General features: G+C 39.3%; 1 protein-coding gene across 2 annotated transcripts in view; it reads left to right on the top strand.

Annotated features, from left to right (window-relative positions):
- Nucleotides 1-14,812, top strand: part of ercc6l2 (excision repair cross-complementation group 6-like 2) — an 85,796-nt gene extending 70,984 nt beyond the window's left edge. For both annotated transcript variants that reach the window (XM_048527482.2, XM_048527481.2), the window contains exons 17-20: nucleotides 274-1,492; nucleotides 4,328-4,482; nucleotides 6,534-6,718; nucleotides 10,979-14,812. In XM_048527482.2, coding sequence (XP_048383439.1) covers nucleotides 274-1,492; nucleotides 4,328-4,482; nucleotides 6,534-6,718; nucleotides 10,979-11,933 — 2,514 coding nt within the window. In that variant the 3' untranslated portion in view covers nucleotides 11,934-14,812. The remainder of the gene's footprint in view (nucleotides 1-273; nucleotides 1,493-4,327; nucleotides 4,483-6,533; nucleotides 6,719-10,978) is intronic.
- The last annotated feature ends 4,877 nt before the right edge of the window (nucleotides 14,813-19,689 follow it).

Here is a 19,689-nt window from a genome sequence, read left to right as displayed (position 1 = left end):
AAGGCAATAAATTCTAGGCAGCCAACGATACCCACATCCAACAAATGAGTTTAAAAAAAAACAGAATTTGCTTCCCGGCTTCACCTATACCACTTTGTCACTTTCACCATTTGGCCCGACTGGGAAATGATTTTAACATTACTATGCAGGTTATTAACACTGTTTCACTTTGCTCAAATACTGCACAACTCTGGGTGTTTCACAAATTTTCTGTTTTTATTTTAATAACCTGATTGGCGTAGATACCCATTTAATGTTCTCTTTAATATTTAGACCGTGGACATAGAAAAAAAGATGGAAGAAGAGAATAAGGACCTGCCGGAGCAATGTACAATAGAAAGAAAGCCATGTAAAAGAAAATCAGAACAATTTTTTGACTTTAGTAGTGAAAGCGAGACAGAGCCTTCAAGTATGACAAAAATGAAGGGTAGTAGAGGTCGTGCAGTATCTACCAGTAATAATACTGACGGGCATGGACAACTCACATTTGCCCAGTATGGATTTTCTAAACTCCTAGATAGGCCAACATGCACTGGAGAGGAGTGTGGTGAGAGTGACTGCAATCCTGATGATGATCTATTAGAGAATCAATGCTCAGAAGAAAGCACAAGCGATGATTTAAGTTCCCCTGTACCCAAGGCCAATTATAGGCCCATCAAACTGGCTTCAGAGTCCCAAGCAAATGCTCAATCTATAAAAAGGAATGGGCATGCTCATCAAGTAAGAGAAAGACTTTGTCAACACTGGAGTACTTCTAGTGAATCAGAAGGAGAGGCTGAATTAAGAAAAAAATGCAAATATCATGGAACTTCAATAAATGTTCCTCTTTCCATGGGAACTAATGACAGCACAGAAGAAAGTGATGATGCCATCCCTCCTTCACAGGTATTGGGACAAAAGGAAAAAGTACCTACCAAGAAGAAATCTAAACCTAACTTGCTGTTAAAAGATTCTGAGGAGTCAAATGACAAAAACTGCACAAGTGTTTCCTGTAAAGAAAAGGCATTGTTGTCCTGTAAACAATCAGGATTTCCTGGTGTTAAAACATGCATGATTAGTCATTGTCCCAGGGTAACATCGGGGAATCCCTTGACTTATTCTGCCAAATTGAAAGAACTGGGCAACATCAGTGATGAGTCAGATGATGTTGAAATATCTGCAAGCCCACCAGGGAGAACACCCAATCAATTAGAACATCAAGGAGAAAGAGGCAAAAAAAGCCCAAGCAATAAATCTCGAGTCCATTTAAACAAAAAGACCACCGAGTACAACATTGAACAATTTTCATCCTCTGGAGATGATGTTCCCACCACACGAATGTGTTACAATGTAATCAGAGAGGTGGGCAAAAATAATATTAAGCCAGAGTGCAATGTTCAACTTAGGCACAAGCATAAACCAGTCAGAATTGACAAAGGTGAAGGTCTACTGGAGAACGAGGAGCAGAGCCAGAATCGTGGGGAGCAGTTTGCAACAATGGACAGATTGCTAGGTAATCACAAATTCTGTTTTGAGTGGAATGCAAATTCCAGATGTTTATTGTCTGTTAAAACTTTATAATTGTGGAGATTAAAAATTTTGCATTCACACTTCACAAAACAACTGTTGGAACGAAACTGGTAATTTCTTTGTATTAGCCCTAAACCTAAAGTGCAAATCAAGTTTAAAGGCCAAACAGACTCCAAAGTGAAACTGTAATTCTCTCAGCCTGAGACTAGATTGATTGTATTTACACTTTGGGGCACTATATGAGTAGTGCTGTTTAAGCATTGTAAAATAAATTAAAAAGCATACAATTTAAATAGGAGATAACCTGCACCAAATGAGCAATGAAAACAGGCTGCCAAGATCATGTGGGCTACCTTTTAGGAGTATCAGACTGCTACTCTTTAAAGGATTCTGAGTACCAGCAGAGAGCTAAGCCCAATTCACAATTCCACAGCAGCCCCTGTTGCCACATGCCAAAGAACATTTCGTCTGTAAAGTTTTCTGGAACAGTGGAATTGCCCCACACTTCATGTCCATTGACCTGGTGATCAATATGGAGACTAGTCTTTGCACCACCTGCAAACTCCAAATAGGGTTGTCAACTCAGTCTGGACATAGTCCTAGAGATCTCATCACATGACCTCCTGTCTTCAACAACTCCATTCAAACCTTTTGATTGGAATTCTTATAATTAATAAACAAAACCTTTAAAAAATCAATTACTTTGAATGCTATTATATTTTGTCTCCAGGATTGCTCATGGCAGCATCCAGGAGATTAATCATTAATTCTTGAAAACTTCAGATGTTTTGAAAGTCCTCTCACCAAATGTGTTAAGTCTCAAGGACCAGTTCCAGGCTAATCTCATAGGCATTTCAGCACATTACTGTCTCCAAGTCTGGGTCCAAAATCTGTCCCTATATTTGCAAAGTCACTGCAAAGCAAACCTACCATCATTACAACACTGTAGGTGTGCCAGAATTAAGTTTTGCAGTGCTGAATTTGTATGACGTTTATACATCTCAGCAAGGATTAAAAGTAAAAGCAGCAATTTGCTGTGCCATAATTTAAAACAAATTGCTTCCTTAATTTGGATTGCATGCTTCTCTTCATTTGCAGCTGATGCTAGGAATCAGTCAAGTCAGGTCTGAAATAAACTATGATAAAAATGAACAAGATTCAAAACAACATTTCTATGAAATGATACTGAAGAAGTTGTACCCTTACATAATAAACAACATTTTGATTAAAAATAGATTAGATAATCAAGGTGAAAAATTCTTAACCCATTGGAGTCATACCTAGCACAAAAGGAGATGGTTGTGGTTGTAGGAGGTCAATCACCTCAGCTTCAGGACACCTCTGCAGGATTCCTCAGGTAATGTCTTACATCCAGTTATCTTCAGCTGCTTCCTGAAATATCTTCCCTCCATTATAATGTAAGAAGTGGGGATGTTCCTTGATGATTGCACAATGTTCAGCACATTTGTGATCCCTCAAATACTGAAGCAATCCATGTCTAAATTCAGCAAGACCTGGACAATAATTTGGCTTGCAGTAATGCGTGGCAAACAACACTCGTGGCTCATAAGTGCCAGGCAATGACCACCTTGTGCAAGAGAACCTAACTAGCTTCCCTTAGTGTTCAGCATCCTGGCTGTAACCTGTTACCCAAAACTGAATTAGGTCATCCGTTTAAATACTGTGGTTACCAGAGTAGGATAGAGCTTAGTAATTTTAACAACACTTGAGAAGCTTGACACTATCGAGGATGAAAGTACCTACTTGATTGACATCTTTAGCATTCACTCCCTAAGTCATTGATGCACAGTAACAGCAGTGTGTACCATCTGCAAGGTGCACTATAGTAACAACATGGGTCCTTCATCAACACCTTCCAAACCCACCACCTGTACAGGCTAGAAGGAGAGTTCTCATCCAGGTCACACACCTGATGAGGAACTACATTGTTGATCCTTTTTTGTTAATAGATCAAATTCCTTAAGTTTCTTTACTAACAGCACCCAAACACTGCAGCCATTCAAGAATGAAGCTCACCATCACCTTCTCCAGGGCAATTAAGAATGGGCAATAACTGCCCACAAACCCAACGAGCAAATACAAAAATGAACAATTTCTGAATAATTTCAAGAGTGTTAGCTGTCTGGTTTAATTATGAGGAGTGGGATTCTTTGAGTCTAAGACATTATATTGGATAATAAATAAGAACTTAGTGCCTGAGATTCAGACTCTTAAGACTATTGTCGTTAACTGAGGAACACCACAGCATATTTTAATTAATAATTCTTTTATCTGTGAAAAGTGGGTTTGAATTTAACCAAACTAGATAAAAAGTTCGACTTTGACATGAAACTCTAATGAATGATGTGTGATTTGATCAGCTGTGTCATACTTACTTCTTCAAAATTGTTTTAAATAGGAAAGGTGGTGACCAATCGGTGTTGTTGATAGAATGTTAATCTAGAGATCCAAGTAATGTCCTGTGGATGCGGGGTCAAATTCTGCCATGGCAGATGGTGGAATTGAAACTCAATAAAAATCTGGAATTAAGAGTCCAGTGATGACCATGAAACTTTTGCCAATTGTTGGTAAAACCCAAGTCGTTCACTAATGTCCTTTAGGGAAGGTAATCTGCCATCCTTAGCTGATCTGGGCTATGTACGATCCAGACCCACTGCAGTATAGTTGACCATTAACTGCCTTCTGGGCAATTAAGGATGGGTAATAAATGCTAGCCAAGCTAACAACACCCACATCCTGTGAATGAATTTTTAAAAAGGGATTGCTGCTAATTTATATTTGATGTTTCAATTATAAGGTGATGTACAGGAAGTGGCTTTCATTCATTCAAACCAACATGTGATTGGGTCCAGCAAGGCTGAAAATCAAATGAGTCATACTGCAATTCGTGATGTATTTGAACTAAAGCAACATTCGCAGATTCCTGCCAATGTAGCAGTCCATACTAGTCAGGTAATGTAGTGATTAACAGCACTGGTTTATGCATATAAATTGCACTATTTAAAAATTTTATGAGTTTGTACAATCTGGTTATCCGGTTCACAAAATGATTCCAACTACAGTAGGGAGATGATGCCATTTCTGAGGCCTGGATTTGTTGGCCTGGATCTTGCAGTCATCGGGGAAGCATGGGCAGTCATTGCTGACCTTGAAGAAAATCTCACTGGAACATTTACTGATTTCTGCTGAGAATCTTACCTCGCTCACCATGCTGCAATTTGCAGCATTCTTTAATGGGGACCCCCAGTGGGTGTTATAGTGATTTTTATCAAGCTGTCCAAGTTATCTAATTCATTAAGAACTTCTTACTGTCATCCATCCAGGAAATGAAAAGCCTTGAAATCAATCACCTTTTCAAAATTATATGCACAGCAACATAAGGCTTAGGCATGTACATGAACTGAAGGTAGAAACTGAAATGTCATGGATAAAAGCTTCTTAAAATTTAAAAAATCATAATTTGAATGTCATGTTATTTTGCATTTAACACCACAAAATGATTTTTTTCAGGGCTGCATCTTTTGGAAGGATTCAGTTTATTAGTAGGTGAATGTTGAAGCTCAATTACATGTGATTGAATAAGATATAACTTTCTATTGGATTTCGAACTGTGTTGTCGGAGCAGAAAAGTGAATATTCTCACAACATTAGCTGATTTCATTGGTGGCCTTGGGGAGGAGTGCATTTTGCACTAGGGAATACAGGCCCTGTCTCTTCAATCTCTCCTCAAAAGGTCAACCTCACCATTCCCATAAATCTGTTGACTAAAACCTTCATTGCACGCCCTCTATGGCAAAAATACTTTTCCTGAGATAAGGTGACAAACGCTGCACAGTACTCCAGGTCTGGTTTCAACAAACCTCTATGCAATTGCAGCAAGACATCTTTACATCTGTACTGAAACCCTCTTGCCAACATAACACTTGCCTTCCTAAATGGTAGCTGTACCTGTATTTTGGCTTTCAGTGGTTCATCAACAAGGACACCAGGTCTGTTTGGATATCAACACTTCCCAAATTCTTACCATTTAAAAAATACACTGCATTTCTGTTTCTGTATCTGAAAAACTCACATTTTGTAGTACATTACACAATCCCAGGATATTCCAAAACACTTGACAAGAAATAAAGTACTTTTCCAAATCCAACAAATCTATGCAATGTTTTGTACACAGCAAGTTCCCATAAAGAACAATGTGATAACAACATGATAATCTGCTTTAGAGATGTTAATTGAAGGAGTGGACGCTGGGGCAACCTGGCCCCCTTCGAATTATATCATTAATTTTTTTGCCTCCACCTGAAAGAGAATCTCCATTTAATATTTCACCTAGCAGCCCATTCGCTATTAATTTGATTTGAAGAGTAAGTATCGTGTGGCTCATGTTAAGATGGCCATACAAGTAAAAACTTGCACATAATTTTCAGTATTTTTATCAATAACCAAATTAAAAACCTCATTTGGCAATGTGAGTGTTCCAAAATTATAAGAATAAAACTATTTTAGTCAGGGCATCAAGCCAGTCATCTTCTATGATTACTCATTCATTGAACAACCCAATAAATGGCAGAAAATTCTGAATATCACAATAATTTTGTACAACTGCAACTATATAGCGCCAAGCTTCGTGGTCTGTGTGCAGTGGTCCCAAAGAGTGTGGTGTTGGGAAGTCAAGTATTGATTTAAAAATAGATTGGAAGGACCTAAAGAGCAATGTCAGTGATAGATGGTGGGTTTCTGAGGGTGGTTTCAGAGTGCTGGGTAGAGGAAAGCATCTAGAAGTAAAATGTACAAGAGGATGTATTTGTGTCCAATATGCAGATCATTAACAAAATAAATGGATTAAATTTTATTTCAAGTATTTAATTCAGAAATTCTATATTATGTTTGGTGAATGGGAAAAAAAGTTTAGAAGTCACTTCTTTAGTTGAAGTTGACAGCACATTGAATCCAGTTTATCATTGTAAGACTCCATTTTTGACAGTATTCTGTTTCCATTTTAGCAACTTCAGAAAACTGACAGCATGCTTAGTGCTCCTCAGAAGTCCTTGCAGCAACACCAAGTAAATCAAAGTCAAAAGTTGCCTGCTGTCTCACTTGTGCATCCTGTTACACAGACAATGAGGAAGGTCCACCGAGCAGGTGGCACTACTTTCCTGATTGGACAAACACCCAAAGGAATCTGTAGGTGAGTGAACTAGAAGACACAGGTCTGAGGTCAAAAGGGCCCCATTTCATTGCTGTAAGGGCAGCTGTACTCATTATCTCTAGTTGGCTATACATTGCTTTTACCTGAAGGTGATGCTTCAGGGCTTTTTTTCTTTTCCTACATGCAAGTGTCCAAAAAGAAATCGGGTACTCTGGTAATGTGGCCATGTAAGCTTAGACCATTGTCATTAAGTGTATTGACATAATGTATCCAAAAAACAATGAGACAACTGTAAAATAGATGGAATGTGTGAAGACTGGAAATGCTTTACCTACTGTTCCACTTACCATTTTGTTTCTATTCAGAAGGGTAAAGCCTTTTTATATGGTGGGAGAAACGGCAGAGGACAAGACCTGACAAAGATAGTTACACTAATAGCCACGCAAGGAAAGCAGATGGAGTAGCAAGTGATTCATTTTGAGAAATAAACTAGAACACTTACAGAAGCGATTGTGCTTTCCCCTTGTTTCTAATTACATTGTCATTATTTTTGTAGTATAATTTTTGTAAGCATTTTTATACATGATTTGGAGCCCTCACTCCCTATACCACTAATTCACGAAACCTTGTTATGTCAGCCATCATCATAAAATGATAGTTGATCAACAATGAAAGTGAACATGTTAATTAATCATATGGTAAATGTCAATTAAGCCTTTATTTATAACCATTGATGAATTCAGTTTTTCTTGTATGTGTTCAGCTCTTCAGTGATACTGTGCTGAAGAATGCATGCAGCCAGTACAGGTTCTGAAGGCAGGTATGTAAATGAAGCAGTCTCTACATGAAACCCAGTGATGCACCTGTACAAGCATTACTTAGCAAATAATATTTTTCTCACACATCATCACAAAAGGAGCATGTGAATAGGGTTACTAAAAATTTGAAAATAATGCTAAAATATTAAACTGGTAGAAAGTGACAAGAAAACATTCTTATTTCTGTGTGCTTATTACTAATTTAAGAGGTAATGGAAGAATTTTTAAACTGCGCATTACTGATGACAGTATAAAGTCCTGTAACTTGCTGAGCCAACTGAAAAGAGGACTACGGGAATGTGGGGAGCGTAGAGAGAGAGAAGGAGAGGGTGAAGGAAGTAAGGATCAATCAAAATCCAACATGTACTTCTCATTGTATATATTAGTAATGTGACTTCTTGCATCCTGCTTAGACAAGCATATTCTGGTTTATAAATACATTTGTTTCACTTTACGATGGAATTTTAGAAGCAGAACAGAAAATGCATAACACCCCTACATAATGGGTGGCACGTTGGCTCAGTGGTTAGCACTGCAGCCTCACGGCGCCAGGGACCTTGGTTCAATTCCAGCCTCAGGCAACTGTCTGTGTAGAGTTTGCACATTCTCCCCGTCTCTGCATGGGTTTCCTCCGGGTGCTCCGGTTTCCTCCCACAGTCCAAAGATGTGCAGGCTAGGTGGATTGGCCATGCTAAAATTGCCCATAGTGTTCAGGGGCATGTGGGTTATAGGGGTATGGGTCTGGGTGGGATGCTCCAAGGGGTGGTGTGGACTGTTGGGCCAAAGGGCCTGTTTCCACACTGTAGGGATTCTAATCATTCACCACAGTCATTCAGCCTGTTTCGTCTGTGTCAGTATTTGAGACAACCTCCTCCCACCATGCTGCATCTAACTCTATCAGTGTAGCCATTGCTTTCTTCCTGCCTTATATATTGACCTAAAGTATTCACAGTCTTGCCTAAGTCTTAAATTATGATGAGGCACCTGGTTGTGTCCTTACTCGCATTTTATTTATTGTTCTTAAATAATAATCTTGTCTTTTACATACAAAGGGTTTGAGTAGAATTGTAAATCACAAGTTTGAATGTGAAATGTTTTCTGCTTTGTTCCTTAAACAAAATTAAAGTATAGCTTCCTTGCTGAGATTTTGCCATACATTTTTTACTTACAATATGAGCGCACAACTTGCATAATAAATACTTAGAGGCTGCTTTGAAATGAAAATTAACTCACAGAGACATGATCATCTTGTAATATTAATCTTCCTAAGTGATGAAATATTAATAATTGGGAATACAGAACTTGCTCTATATTTGAAGAGTGAAGTGGAGCTGAATGTTACTTAAATGGCGAAAGACTGCAGAAAGTTCTAGTACAGGGGGATTTGGAAGTCCTTCAGCATAAATCGCAAAAAAGCTAGCATTCTGAGTTCAGCATGCAATAGGAAAAGCAAATAGAATCCTGGCTTGGAATGGAGTGCTAAAACTATACTAGACTGAAGTAACTCTGGTTGTTTGAAGGCTGGTGTCCCATTTCCAAGTCACCCTTGTTATACATGTGCACAGTAAATGTCATTCACCCCCGACTAGCACAGAGCCAGCTCCAGGAGTGAACAGAGCACGTGATACCCCTGTTTATGTCTGTCAGGCAGGCCTCCCTGATTGGGGCTGTCAACCTGGTCCAATCAGGGATCTCATTCGATTAGATCCATTTGGCTGATCATTCCAATCAATAAACCTTTCCTGCTGTAAGTCTGGTGCATTGGCCTATTCTTTTTCCTGTAGCTTTTCCTGGGGTCTTTTCACACCAGGTCCAGTTCCTCCAACTCTGACTTATATACAAGCTACATGTACCACATTGTAGCCTGCCTCTTGTCCCTGGGGCGTCTCAGCCAAAATTTACCATCTTCAGGCAATAACAGTTTCAGGGCTGCAACATCTGTCTTCATCTCATCCTCAGAGGTTTCTTTGATGTTAGGTGGAGGGGGAGAACTCTCAGGTTTTGACAGCATTGCCGGACTTCTGAGGGGCCAGTTATGTTTTGCTCCTGTCCTGTTTGAGAGATTACAGCTTTCATGTGGTCCACATGCTTGTTCAGGACTGCCTCACCTCCTGAATTTTGCACATTATTGGACCTGACCTCACACTGACCTTGCGCCTTACCCATGTAGAGCCATTCCCCTGGTTTCAACACCAAACTTTGTGCTCTGAAGTGAACTGCCCCTGTTCGACCTGAAGCTGTGGACGGCACAGCTTTGCCGTCTTTGAGTAGCCATAGTACAGATATTTCATCCATTACTATTATCAATTAGTATACATAAAGGCATTGGTGGAACTTTCTCACACCAAAGATAAATGTCAAACCTTCCTTCGTTGTCTTGTCATATCTTTGTTCAACATCAGCCAAAGTCTGGGAAGCATACTCTCACAGAATCTCTACAGTGTGGAAACAGGACCTTTTGGCCCAACAAGTCCACAACAACCCTTGGAGCATCCCACCCAGACCCATTCTCCCTATAACCCACATACCCCTGAACACTACGGGCAATTTAGCATGCCAATCCACCTAGCCTGCACATCTTTGGACTGTGGGAGGAAACCAGAGCACCCGGAGTATACCCACACAGACATGGGGAGAATGTGCAAGCTCCGCACAGACAGTCGCTGGAGGCTGAAATCAAACCTGGGTCCTTGGCTCTGTGAGGCTGCAGTGCTAATCACTGAGGCACCATGCTGCCCCATGGGACCATTGGTGAGCCAACACTACCCTAATACTGTATGGTGAGGCATCGCATGCCAGTACCACATCTCGCTTGGGATCGTTGTGTGCCAACTCGTTAAGACAGTAACTGTCAGATAGATGTCAGGTGCTGTCAAATAACTCCAGTTTTTCCAATACAATCTTCCACCCCGTTCCATGTCTCCAACAGCAAATAAACGTTGGTAATCAATTCATCTAGTAGAACTATTCTATGTTTTGAATCTGTTTCTAATCTCCACAGCAGATGCACTTATGAGGTTAGAAAGGCGTTGATATAGGATTCTGCTAGGTCCCATCACTGTTTGGTTAGTACTTTCTAATGTGAAGAGGATCAAAATGTTAAATTTCAGGAATCCAACACAAACCATCACGTATCAGTTTGTACCAGACAAGCATTCAACAATCCTCAATCTGTGCTGAATTTGAAATTATATTTGGAACAATGTCCGAAAATAATAGGAATTGTGTTGATCGAGGCACATGTTCCTTTCCACCATTGGTGACACAAGCTGTGTGCTCCTTCAGAATCTTAGAATTATGAAACCTAGTTGTGGGGTAGAATTGCGGTAAGCGAGTTGAATACAATGTTTAAACAATGATTTAAACAGTGTTATCACTTAAGACTTTTAAAGAAGTACTTCCTTCTCACTGTACCATTATGTATTAGTTGTTGACTTGATAGTTTTTTAAAAGAAAAAAATCTATTGTCTTTCTCCTACAGAAAACAACTCTTTGAAATGGCTGAGTATTTCAACATGGCTTCCGCAGAAAAATTGGCAGAACATCTTTTAATTAGCACCTCGCAGCACCGGCTGACAATGCTAAGGAAATTTTACACATCCCGGTATCCAGAGCTAGAAGACATCTTGCCAGATGGGCCTCCAGAATCTGCACTTGAACAGAATGTCACAGTGGGAAGTTCGCAGGATTGTGTGACCACAGAGTATGCTGCCAATAGGGATAAAAATCAAAGCAATTATTCTTTGATTCAAGGAGTACCAGATGGCAAAAAACATTCTAAGAAAAAGCATCTAAAAAAGATTACACGTTTTGAAACACAAAATGATGCTATTTCAGAAAATTGTGACTGTAAGTCAAGAATAACTCCTGTAAAAAATAGTGTATTGGCAGACAAGTCATTTTCTAGTGATTCTGCTGAAGAAGTTGACAGTAATGCCTGTATGGATTTTTCAAGGTCATCAACTACTCCATTCTCAAAGAGTACAGCACACATGGGTGAAACAAGTTCCAGAACATCTTTGAAACATCAGCAACACCATGAAAGGTTAAAGTGCAACTCAGATAACAATGAAAAATTAACACTGTCCAAAGCTGACTCAATCACAGAGCTACTTGGTGACACTTCAGTACTGGATGCATTGTTTGAGAGGAGAACAAACATTACTGAGCAGTCAATAAAGGCCACAGGGCACGTGCCAAAAGGAAAAAACAAATCAAAGGATTTCTGGGATTTTCTCAATCTCAATAACAATGAGGATGTCAGTACACTAACAGACCTATCTGTGATTGAAAAGTTGTGTGAAAGTGCGCCTTTGAAATCAAAGAACAGTGGAAAAGAATCAGGTGACACCTTTTGGAAAAAGAATGAGAAGTTTTTATGGAAAAGCCATCCAAAGAGTGACTCCTATGCCTCAACATCTGGAACATTTAGCTAAGTTAACTATGAAAATCAAATCAAACCCAAAAGAACTACAGATGCTGTAAATCAGGTCCTGGATGGGAAGAGTAACAGAAGCCTGCAAATAAATAATTATCTGAACTAAGTGTAATAATTATAAAACTTTTAAAGTCTAGTATAGGAATTTAAAAACTATAATGCTGGAATTTCAAAGGATAGCAGTAATAGATTATGGAAAGGAGACTCAGTAATATAATTGCATAGCTACCATTGGGAACATTTTTGCAGCTGATGTTTAAGTCAGATTTTCATCATCATCTATCTGTCTTGCCTCTGAAAATTTTGTGTACGTCAGCCTTCTCAATCTCCTCTGCTCTAAGGAAACAAAGCCAACCTATCCAGTCTCTACACTGAGCCCTGCCGCATCTTCACCATCCCCCCAGACCTCCCACTGACTGAGGACGAACGGTCAGTCCTTAGTAAGGGGCTCACCTTTGTCCCCCTACAACCACACATCAACGAATACCAGTCACGGTTGGACATAGAGCAGTTTTTCCACCGTCTTCGCCTCCATGCCTCCACCTATCTTCTTTACTCTCCATCTTCGGTCCGCCTCCCCCTCTCTCCCTATTTGTTCCAGTTCCCTCTCCCCATCCCCCTCTCTGATGAAGGGTCTAGGCCCGAAACGTCAGCTTTTGTGCTCCTGAGATGCTGCTTGGCCTGCTGTGTTCATCCAGCCTCACATTTTACTATCCAGTCTCTTGTCAGACTGAGACTTTTCACCCCAGGCTACATCCTGGTGAATTTCTTCTACACTCTCTCCACTGCAGTGACATCCTTTCAATAATGTGGCAGCCATGACTATGATCAACATTCCATCTGTGGCCTAACCAACCTAAGTTGTTTCAAGTTGTTTCTTGCTGCTGTATTTGACACCCCATTCAATAAAAAAAAGCATGCTTTTTTTTACCACCTTGTCAACATGTGCTGCCACTTCAGGAATCTGTGGTGGCACAGTGGTTAAACTACAAGCTCACATTGCCACAGACCTGAAATTGATTCCAGCCTTGGGTGACTGAGTAGAGTTTCACATTCTTCTTGGGTTTCTGCTAGATGCCCTGGTTTCCTCCCACAGTTCAAAGATATGCAAGTTAGGTGAATTAGTAATGCTGACTTTTCCAATTACCCTGAGATTTTGTAAGTGTGCAACCATAACTCCTTTAACGATCAATCTGAACAGCCTCTGTATAAACTGACGTTAAACCAACTGCACTATAGTTTTCCTATTCTCTGCTTCTCTCCTTTCTGGAATATATGGGTTTTATTTGCTACTTTTCAGTCTGATGGTGAAGATCCTTACTTAAATCTAGGAAATCTTGGAAAATTAATGTTAATGATCTACCATCTCATTAGTCACTAGTTTTATAACCTTACAGTGAAGTCCATCAGAAGCCATGTCAGCCTGCAGCTCCCATCAGTTTACTTAGCACCTAATGATCGTAATTTCACTCAGATCCTCAATCACACCTCCCCATTCTCGCTCCATGGGTATGGGACAAAAGGTGACAGGTGAGAGGACATTAAGTTAGCATTTTGGCATGAAGTTGTATTGGAATTTTTAAATTCCGTGAGAATCAGCAGATTCATGTCTTGGCATGGGGTTTGGGGAACCGTGAACACGAATACAGGGGCATGGTGACATGGAGCTTTTGATGGTCTGTGCAGTTGGGCTTTTTTTGCTCATTTATGGCATGTGGGCATTGCTGTCTAGGCCAGCATTTATTGCCTATTCCTTGTTTTTCAGAAGGCATTTAAGTGTCAGCTGCATTTGTCTGGTTATAGCGTCAGATGTAGTTTAGACCAGATAAGGATAGCAAATTTCTGTCCCTAAAGGATATTAGTGAACCACATGGCTTTTACAACATTTGACAATGGTTACATGGTCATTGGACTAGTTTTCTTAAAAATTTCAGGTTTTTATTGAATTCAGATTTTACCAGCTGCATTGGTGGGATTTGAATCCATGTCCTCGGAGCATTAACCTGGGGATTCTGGATTACTAGCCCAGTGACACAAACACTGCACCGCTGCCTCCCCACGTGAATTGGCAAGGTGAATATGGGGGAAGAAGTAGGGACAGTGTACAAGTGCGTTCAATGGCATGGAGAATTTGAGAATTTGATCTGAGGGTGGAAACAGATCCACAGGCAGCATGCAAGATGTGGAGGTCCAGTAAAGTGGCTCCAGGGTACTTAATGGCATAGTTTAACATGCATGAGACACAGAGAGAGTGTGTACTGGAGGTATGGAGAGTGAGGCAGTTTTTAGTTTCATCGTACTTTTAATTTATTAAACCATGTTACTTAAAGGATTAGTTAGCGAAGTATTGACTATATCCAACCATCCTATACTTTAAAACTTCACTACACAGTCCAACATTAGATGTGATTGCATAATTGGACATCATTTGCTCAGTAATTCTGAGTGTTGGAGTAATTGTAGTGACACCCTACTTAGCATTGCTAATTAGGCTGGCAGTGTAATGCACTTGCTTGGATCAATATCTATGACTCTATGAAATGCAAGGCCCTGCTATATGTAGGTAGAAAGTATGTATAATCACTGTGCCTGTTTCAATGCAAAACAAAATAGATGATAGCCATTCTCTGTTTCATTTGCCATCATAATGCCTCAACTGGAGTCAGCCTTCCTCAATTAAAACTTAAACAAAGCTTTGCAATTATTTGTAATCATTAACTGATCCGTTCTCCATGACAACATCTCTATCAATCAGAATCCAATTGCCAATCAATCAGTTCTCATATGATCTAAATGTTCTTTTACTTTGGTATTGCTCATGAATTGTCCTGAAGAGTACAAAATAAAAATTTCAATGAACTGTCTTCTTCAGTAATTTTCAGATTCTGTGCAATCAAATAACTAGTTTTGTTATTGCCACAGTTTTCATTTTTGGAAAATAATGCAACATCAACAACTTCTATTTTTTTTCATTTGAGCCATGTTTCACATAATATTAAACCATTGTTTTCTTTTTTTTATTGGCTGCTTACTGCTAAATATTTGCATTTGGGTGGGAGAAAGGGCTATTTTGTGTCCTGGCTTTCTCCATGGAATATATCAATGACACTCGCTTTAGAACTTAACAGCACAAGGAAATTGTGGTGAACCAGAAACTTGACTTTTTTTTTCTCTTAATTCAGATCATAACCAAAACTTATCCAACATATACATAAATACAAGTAGGAGATAGCACTGAAATTCATCTTGTTAAGAATAAAGCTTTCACACTTCATTCTACTTGGCGTGCAGCACTTTTAACAATGAAGACTAGTGCAAGCTGATAAATACTCAAAGTATCTGATCTTGTAGGCGTTCCCATATCGATGTTCCAGAAGCCAGATGTTTCCCTTCCAAATTGAACAGGATAATCCTGAATAAGGCACATTAACCATGTCATAGCTGGATGAAGAATGCAGTGGAAGGACTTTGGAAGAAAGTAATTTACCTGATCTTTTGTTTGGGAATGATGTATGATGACCTATCTAAGGGAGAATAAGTGCTATGTTCACCTGTGGGGATTGTTCTGTAAAGGATTCCATACGCAAGCCAGATTTTTTAAAAATGCTGCCTTTACAATTACATTGGAAGGGAATTGCATGAGAACTGTTTTACTGAATTTTCTTGGCCTCGTCTATCTTATTGGAGGTCCCACCCATAAGTAAGAGCTAATTGTGAAAACAGATCCAACAAATCCCAATGCCATTTTTCAACATTACTAGGTCAAACATTGTAAGGAAAAGTTAACTTAATTTTCCTTCCTGAGCATCATGTTTTATGTGCAAGTTCAACAACATTGAAGTTAAAGGCTTTGTGGAGCCCCAAAACTGTCCAGCACCCAAAATAAGTCATCTTTAAAAATTAACTGTTTCTATTGAACCCTCCAATGGAATATATAAAATGTGAAAAACCAAATACAATTAATGACTTGCCTGTCCGTATGCTTTCATTGTGCTCTTGAAGGTATTCTTTATCATAAATTTTTGCTGAAAATTTCTTGGCAAATTTTTATAATTGGATGAAAAAAAGGCAGCAGTGCCAAGTTCATCCTATTTCCAATCTGAAGCCCATCAGCTCCACTTAAAAAACTAAGAATCAGATTTGCAGAAGTGTTTTTTCTGGCAATCAAAAACTGGACATTTCTTATCAAAAAGCTAAAGTCAGCTGCAAACATTAATACCCCATATATGGAATAATATTGACCAATCTTTAGCAAAAACCAGACCCACCACGACGATGAGCTGTTTTTTGTAAAATTGTGTTGTACACAGGCCAGCAGAGAACAAACATTCATTCTTTTATGTGTTGAACTGTATAAGAAAACTGTATATCATGCTTGAACATGTTAACAAAGCAAAGCAAAATGGATGGCTTCAGGGCTTAGCTTGTTTATCAAACAACCATGTGGAAACCTGTCAGTTGACAAACGAATAATCCAAGCTTTTACTTTTTGAACTGTAGAACAACATTTTTTTAAGTTCACTTGTTTACATTTCTGTAAAACATATTAGGGGACGTTCTGCAATCAGCTTTATTCATAATTTTTTTTAGCTGCAGATAATGTCTCCATGTCTGCTTCTACCACACCCACCTTGAGGTATATGCAAAAAAAAATTGGGCATTATTATAAATGACATTTAGAAATAAGCATACTGAAGTTGAATTTGTTGAAAAATAACTGAACATTACACACTAATAATGTACTAATCTAATGAGATTTGGAATGAACCATGAATTGGCACATGTTGCTGGATGATTTGCACCATTCTGATGTTTGTTCCATAAACATAGCTTACCATGCTGAATTTCCCTGTGATTTTCATGAAGTTGCTGTATTTGCACATTAATTACTCAGGAAACATAACACTTTCATTGCTTTACTTCCCTCATTTCCATTCTCCTTGGCTTTGCATTTCTAATCCTTCTGTTCTTTAATCTCTCTTGCCTTCAACTAGATCCCCAGCTTGCCTCTTTCACTTGTGTAAAATATGTCATACTTTTACCAAACTTGGTAATTATTGACTTGCACCATTGGGATGAGTTTTTCTGGAAAAGCTGAAATTTCTCTGCTGAGGCCGAAAACAGATTGACTGCAATCCATCAGGTGGTGGCATGTTGGGGCTGGATTTTGTTGGCAGTGGCTAGTTATCAGGCTGATGTCTAATTGAAGATGACAGGCTACCCACGGGAACTGCCAATCCCATCAGACCACAGCCATGACCATCTGGAAAGATAAGAGCAGTAGGTGTATGGGAGCACCAGTACCTAAAATTCTCCTGCAAGCCACACACCATCTTGATGTGGAACTAAGGCCAGGAATTGTGTAATGAGAAAAGAATAATTGGCAATCTAGCTGTGTGAGACCCTTGGGAAGAGTGACATAATATGTTAGAATCATTCATTAAGATGGAAAGTGAAATAGTTGATTCTGAGTCTAGGACCCTTAATCAAAATACAGGAATCTTCAATGGTATTAGGCACAAGATGGCTATGATAATTCTGAAATGTTACTTAAAAGAGACGATAGTGCATAAACAATGGCAAATATTTAATACAAAAGGAACTGCAAGAATTGTTCAATCCCATCAAGCGCAAAAACAAATTGCGAATGGTGGCCTGACCATGATTAACAAGGAAAATTAGAGCTAGTATTAGATCCAAGGAAGGGACATAATTGGCGAAGCAAAGCATCAGACCTGAGGAATGGAAGCAAAGAGACAAAGGGATTGATTAAGGTGGGGGATGGGGGGGGACAGGAGTAAGCTTTCAGAGAACATGCAAACTGATTGCAAAAGCTTCTATAGGTCTGTGAAGAGAAAACGAATAGTGAAGACAAATGTAGGTCATACAGTCAAAAACAGTGCAAGTTAATGGAGAACAAAAGACATGGTAGACCAATTAAATGGATACTTTGATTCTGTCATTACAAAAGAAGACACAAATAACATCCAAAAATGTCAGGGAAGTAAGAGGAAGAACCTGAAGAAAATCAATATATATGTATAAATGGTGTGGAGAGATTGATGGGATTAAAGGCCAATAAATCCTGAAAGTGTACAATAATCTATATTCCCCAGAGTTCTTAAGGAAATGGCCCAGGAAATATTGGATGCATTGTGGGTTATCTTGCACAAACCTGTAGACTGAAACAGTTCTTATGGATCGGAGGGTAGCTAATGTAAACACAATTTAAAGAGGTAGAGAGCTACAGAGAATTATAGCAAAAAGTTGCTGGAAAAGCTCAACAGGCAGCATCTGTGAAGAAAAAAATCACCAGATCCAAAACATTTTTTCTTCACAGATGCTGCCAGACCTGGTGGGCTTTTCCAGCAACTTTGTTTTTGCATGCAAATTTAATGATTTAGCATGCAAATTTAAAGCGCATGGGATCGAGGAATAGTGTATTGACATGGACAGAGAACAAGTTTGTAGACAAAAAACGAAGATTAAGAATAAAAGAGACTTTATCCAGTGGCGGACAGTGATCAGTGCAATCAATGCTTGTACCCCATTTATACTCAATATATAATGAGTTAGAGGAAACATAAAAATATAGTAACAAGTCTGCAGACCAGTACAAGCTGGGAGGCTGAACTGTAATAAGGATGCTAATATGCTTTAGTGTGATTTAGACAAGTTGAGCAATTGAGCAAATACATGCCAGATGAAATATAATATGGATGAATGTAAGGTGACCCACTTAGCAAAAACAAGTCAGATTATTATCTTAACAATGACTAAGTTCACGCTAACTGGCCTCTAATTTCCCACTTTGCCTCCCTCCCTTCTTATATAGGGATGTTACATCAGCCATTTTCCAGTTCTCTAGGCCCTCTCTGACTCCAGTGATTCCTGAAAAATTATTTCTAATGCCTGTACAATCTATTCAACCATTTCTTTCGAAGCCCTGGAGTGTAGTCAACAAACAAAGAACAATACAGCACAGGAACAGGCCTTTTCCCCCACAAGCCTGCGCCGACACATTTTGCCCTTCCATATAAAAACTGTCTGCACTTACAGGACCCTGTATTCCCTTCCTATTCATGGATTTGTCCAGGTGTTTCTTGAATGCTGCTATTGTGCCTGCTTCTACCATGTACTCTGGCAGTGTGTTCCAGACACTCAGCACCCTTTGTATGGAAAATGTGCCTCCTACATCTCTTAAACTCTCTCCCCGCGCCCCCCCCCACTCCTTCCCTACACACCATGAACCTGTAATTACCCTAGTAATCGACGACTCCACCTGGGAAAAAGCCTCATACTTTCCACTGTATCCATGACATTCACAATCTTATAAGTTGATATCAGGTCACCCCTCAGCCTCCTGCACTCCAATGAAAGCAAACCCAGTCTATACAATCCTTCTTCATAGCTAAAATACCCCATACCAGGCAACATCCTTGTAAACCTTTTCTGTACCCTCTCCAAAGCATCCACATCCATCTGGTAGTGTGGTGACCAGAACTGAACGCTATATTTCAAGTGTGGCCTATCTCAGATTCCATAAAGCTGCAGCATTGCTTGTCTATTCTTATATTCAGTGAAGGCAAGCATGCTATGTGCCTTTTTTACTACCTTATCTACCTGCGCTGCTACCTTCAGTCATCTGTGGACCTGCATACCCATATCTCTCTATGTACCAATAGTCTTCAAGGGTTTTGCCATTCACTGTATAATTTTCCATCTGTACTTGACCTTGCAAAATACATCACCCT

Source organism: Stegostoma tigrinum, chromosome 3, assembly GCF_030684315.1.
Source record: "Stegostoma tigrinum isolate sSteTig4 chromosome 3, sSteTig4.hap1, whole genome shotgun sequence".
NCBI lineage: Eukaryota > Metazoa > Chordata > Chondrichthyes > Orectolobiformes > Stegostomatidae > Stegostoma > Stegostoma tigrinum.
The sequence above is the reverse complement of the archived record's forward strand: the minus strand, read 5'-3'. Positions and strand labels throughout refer to the sequence as shown.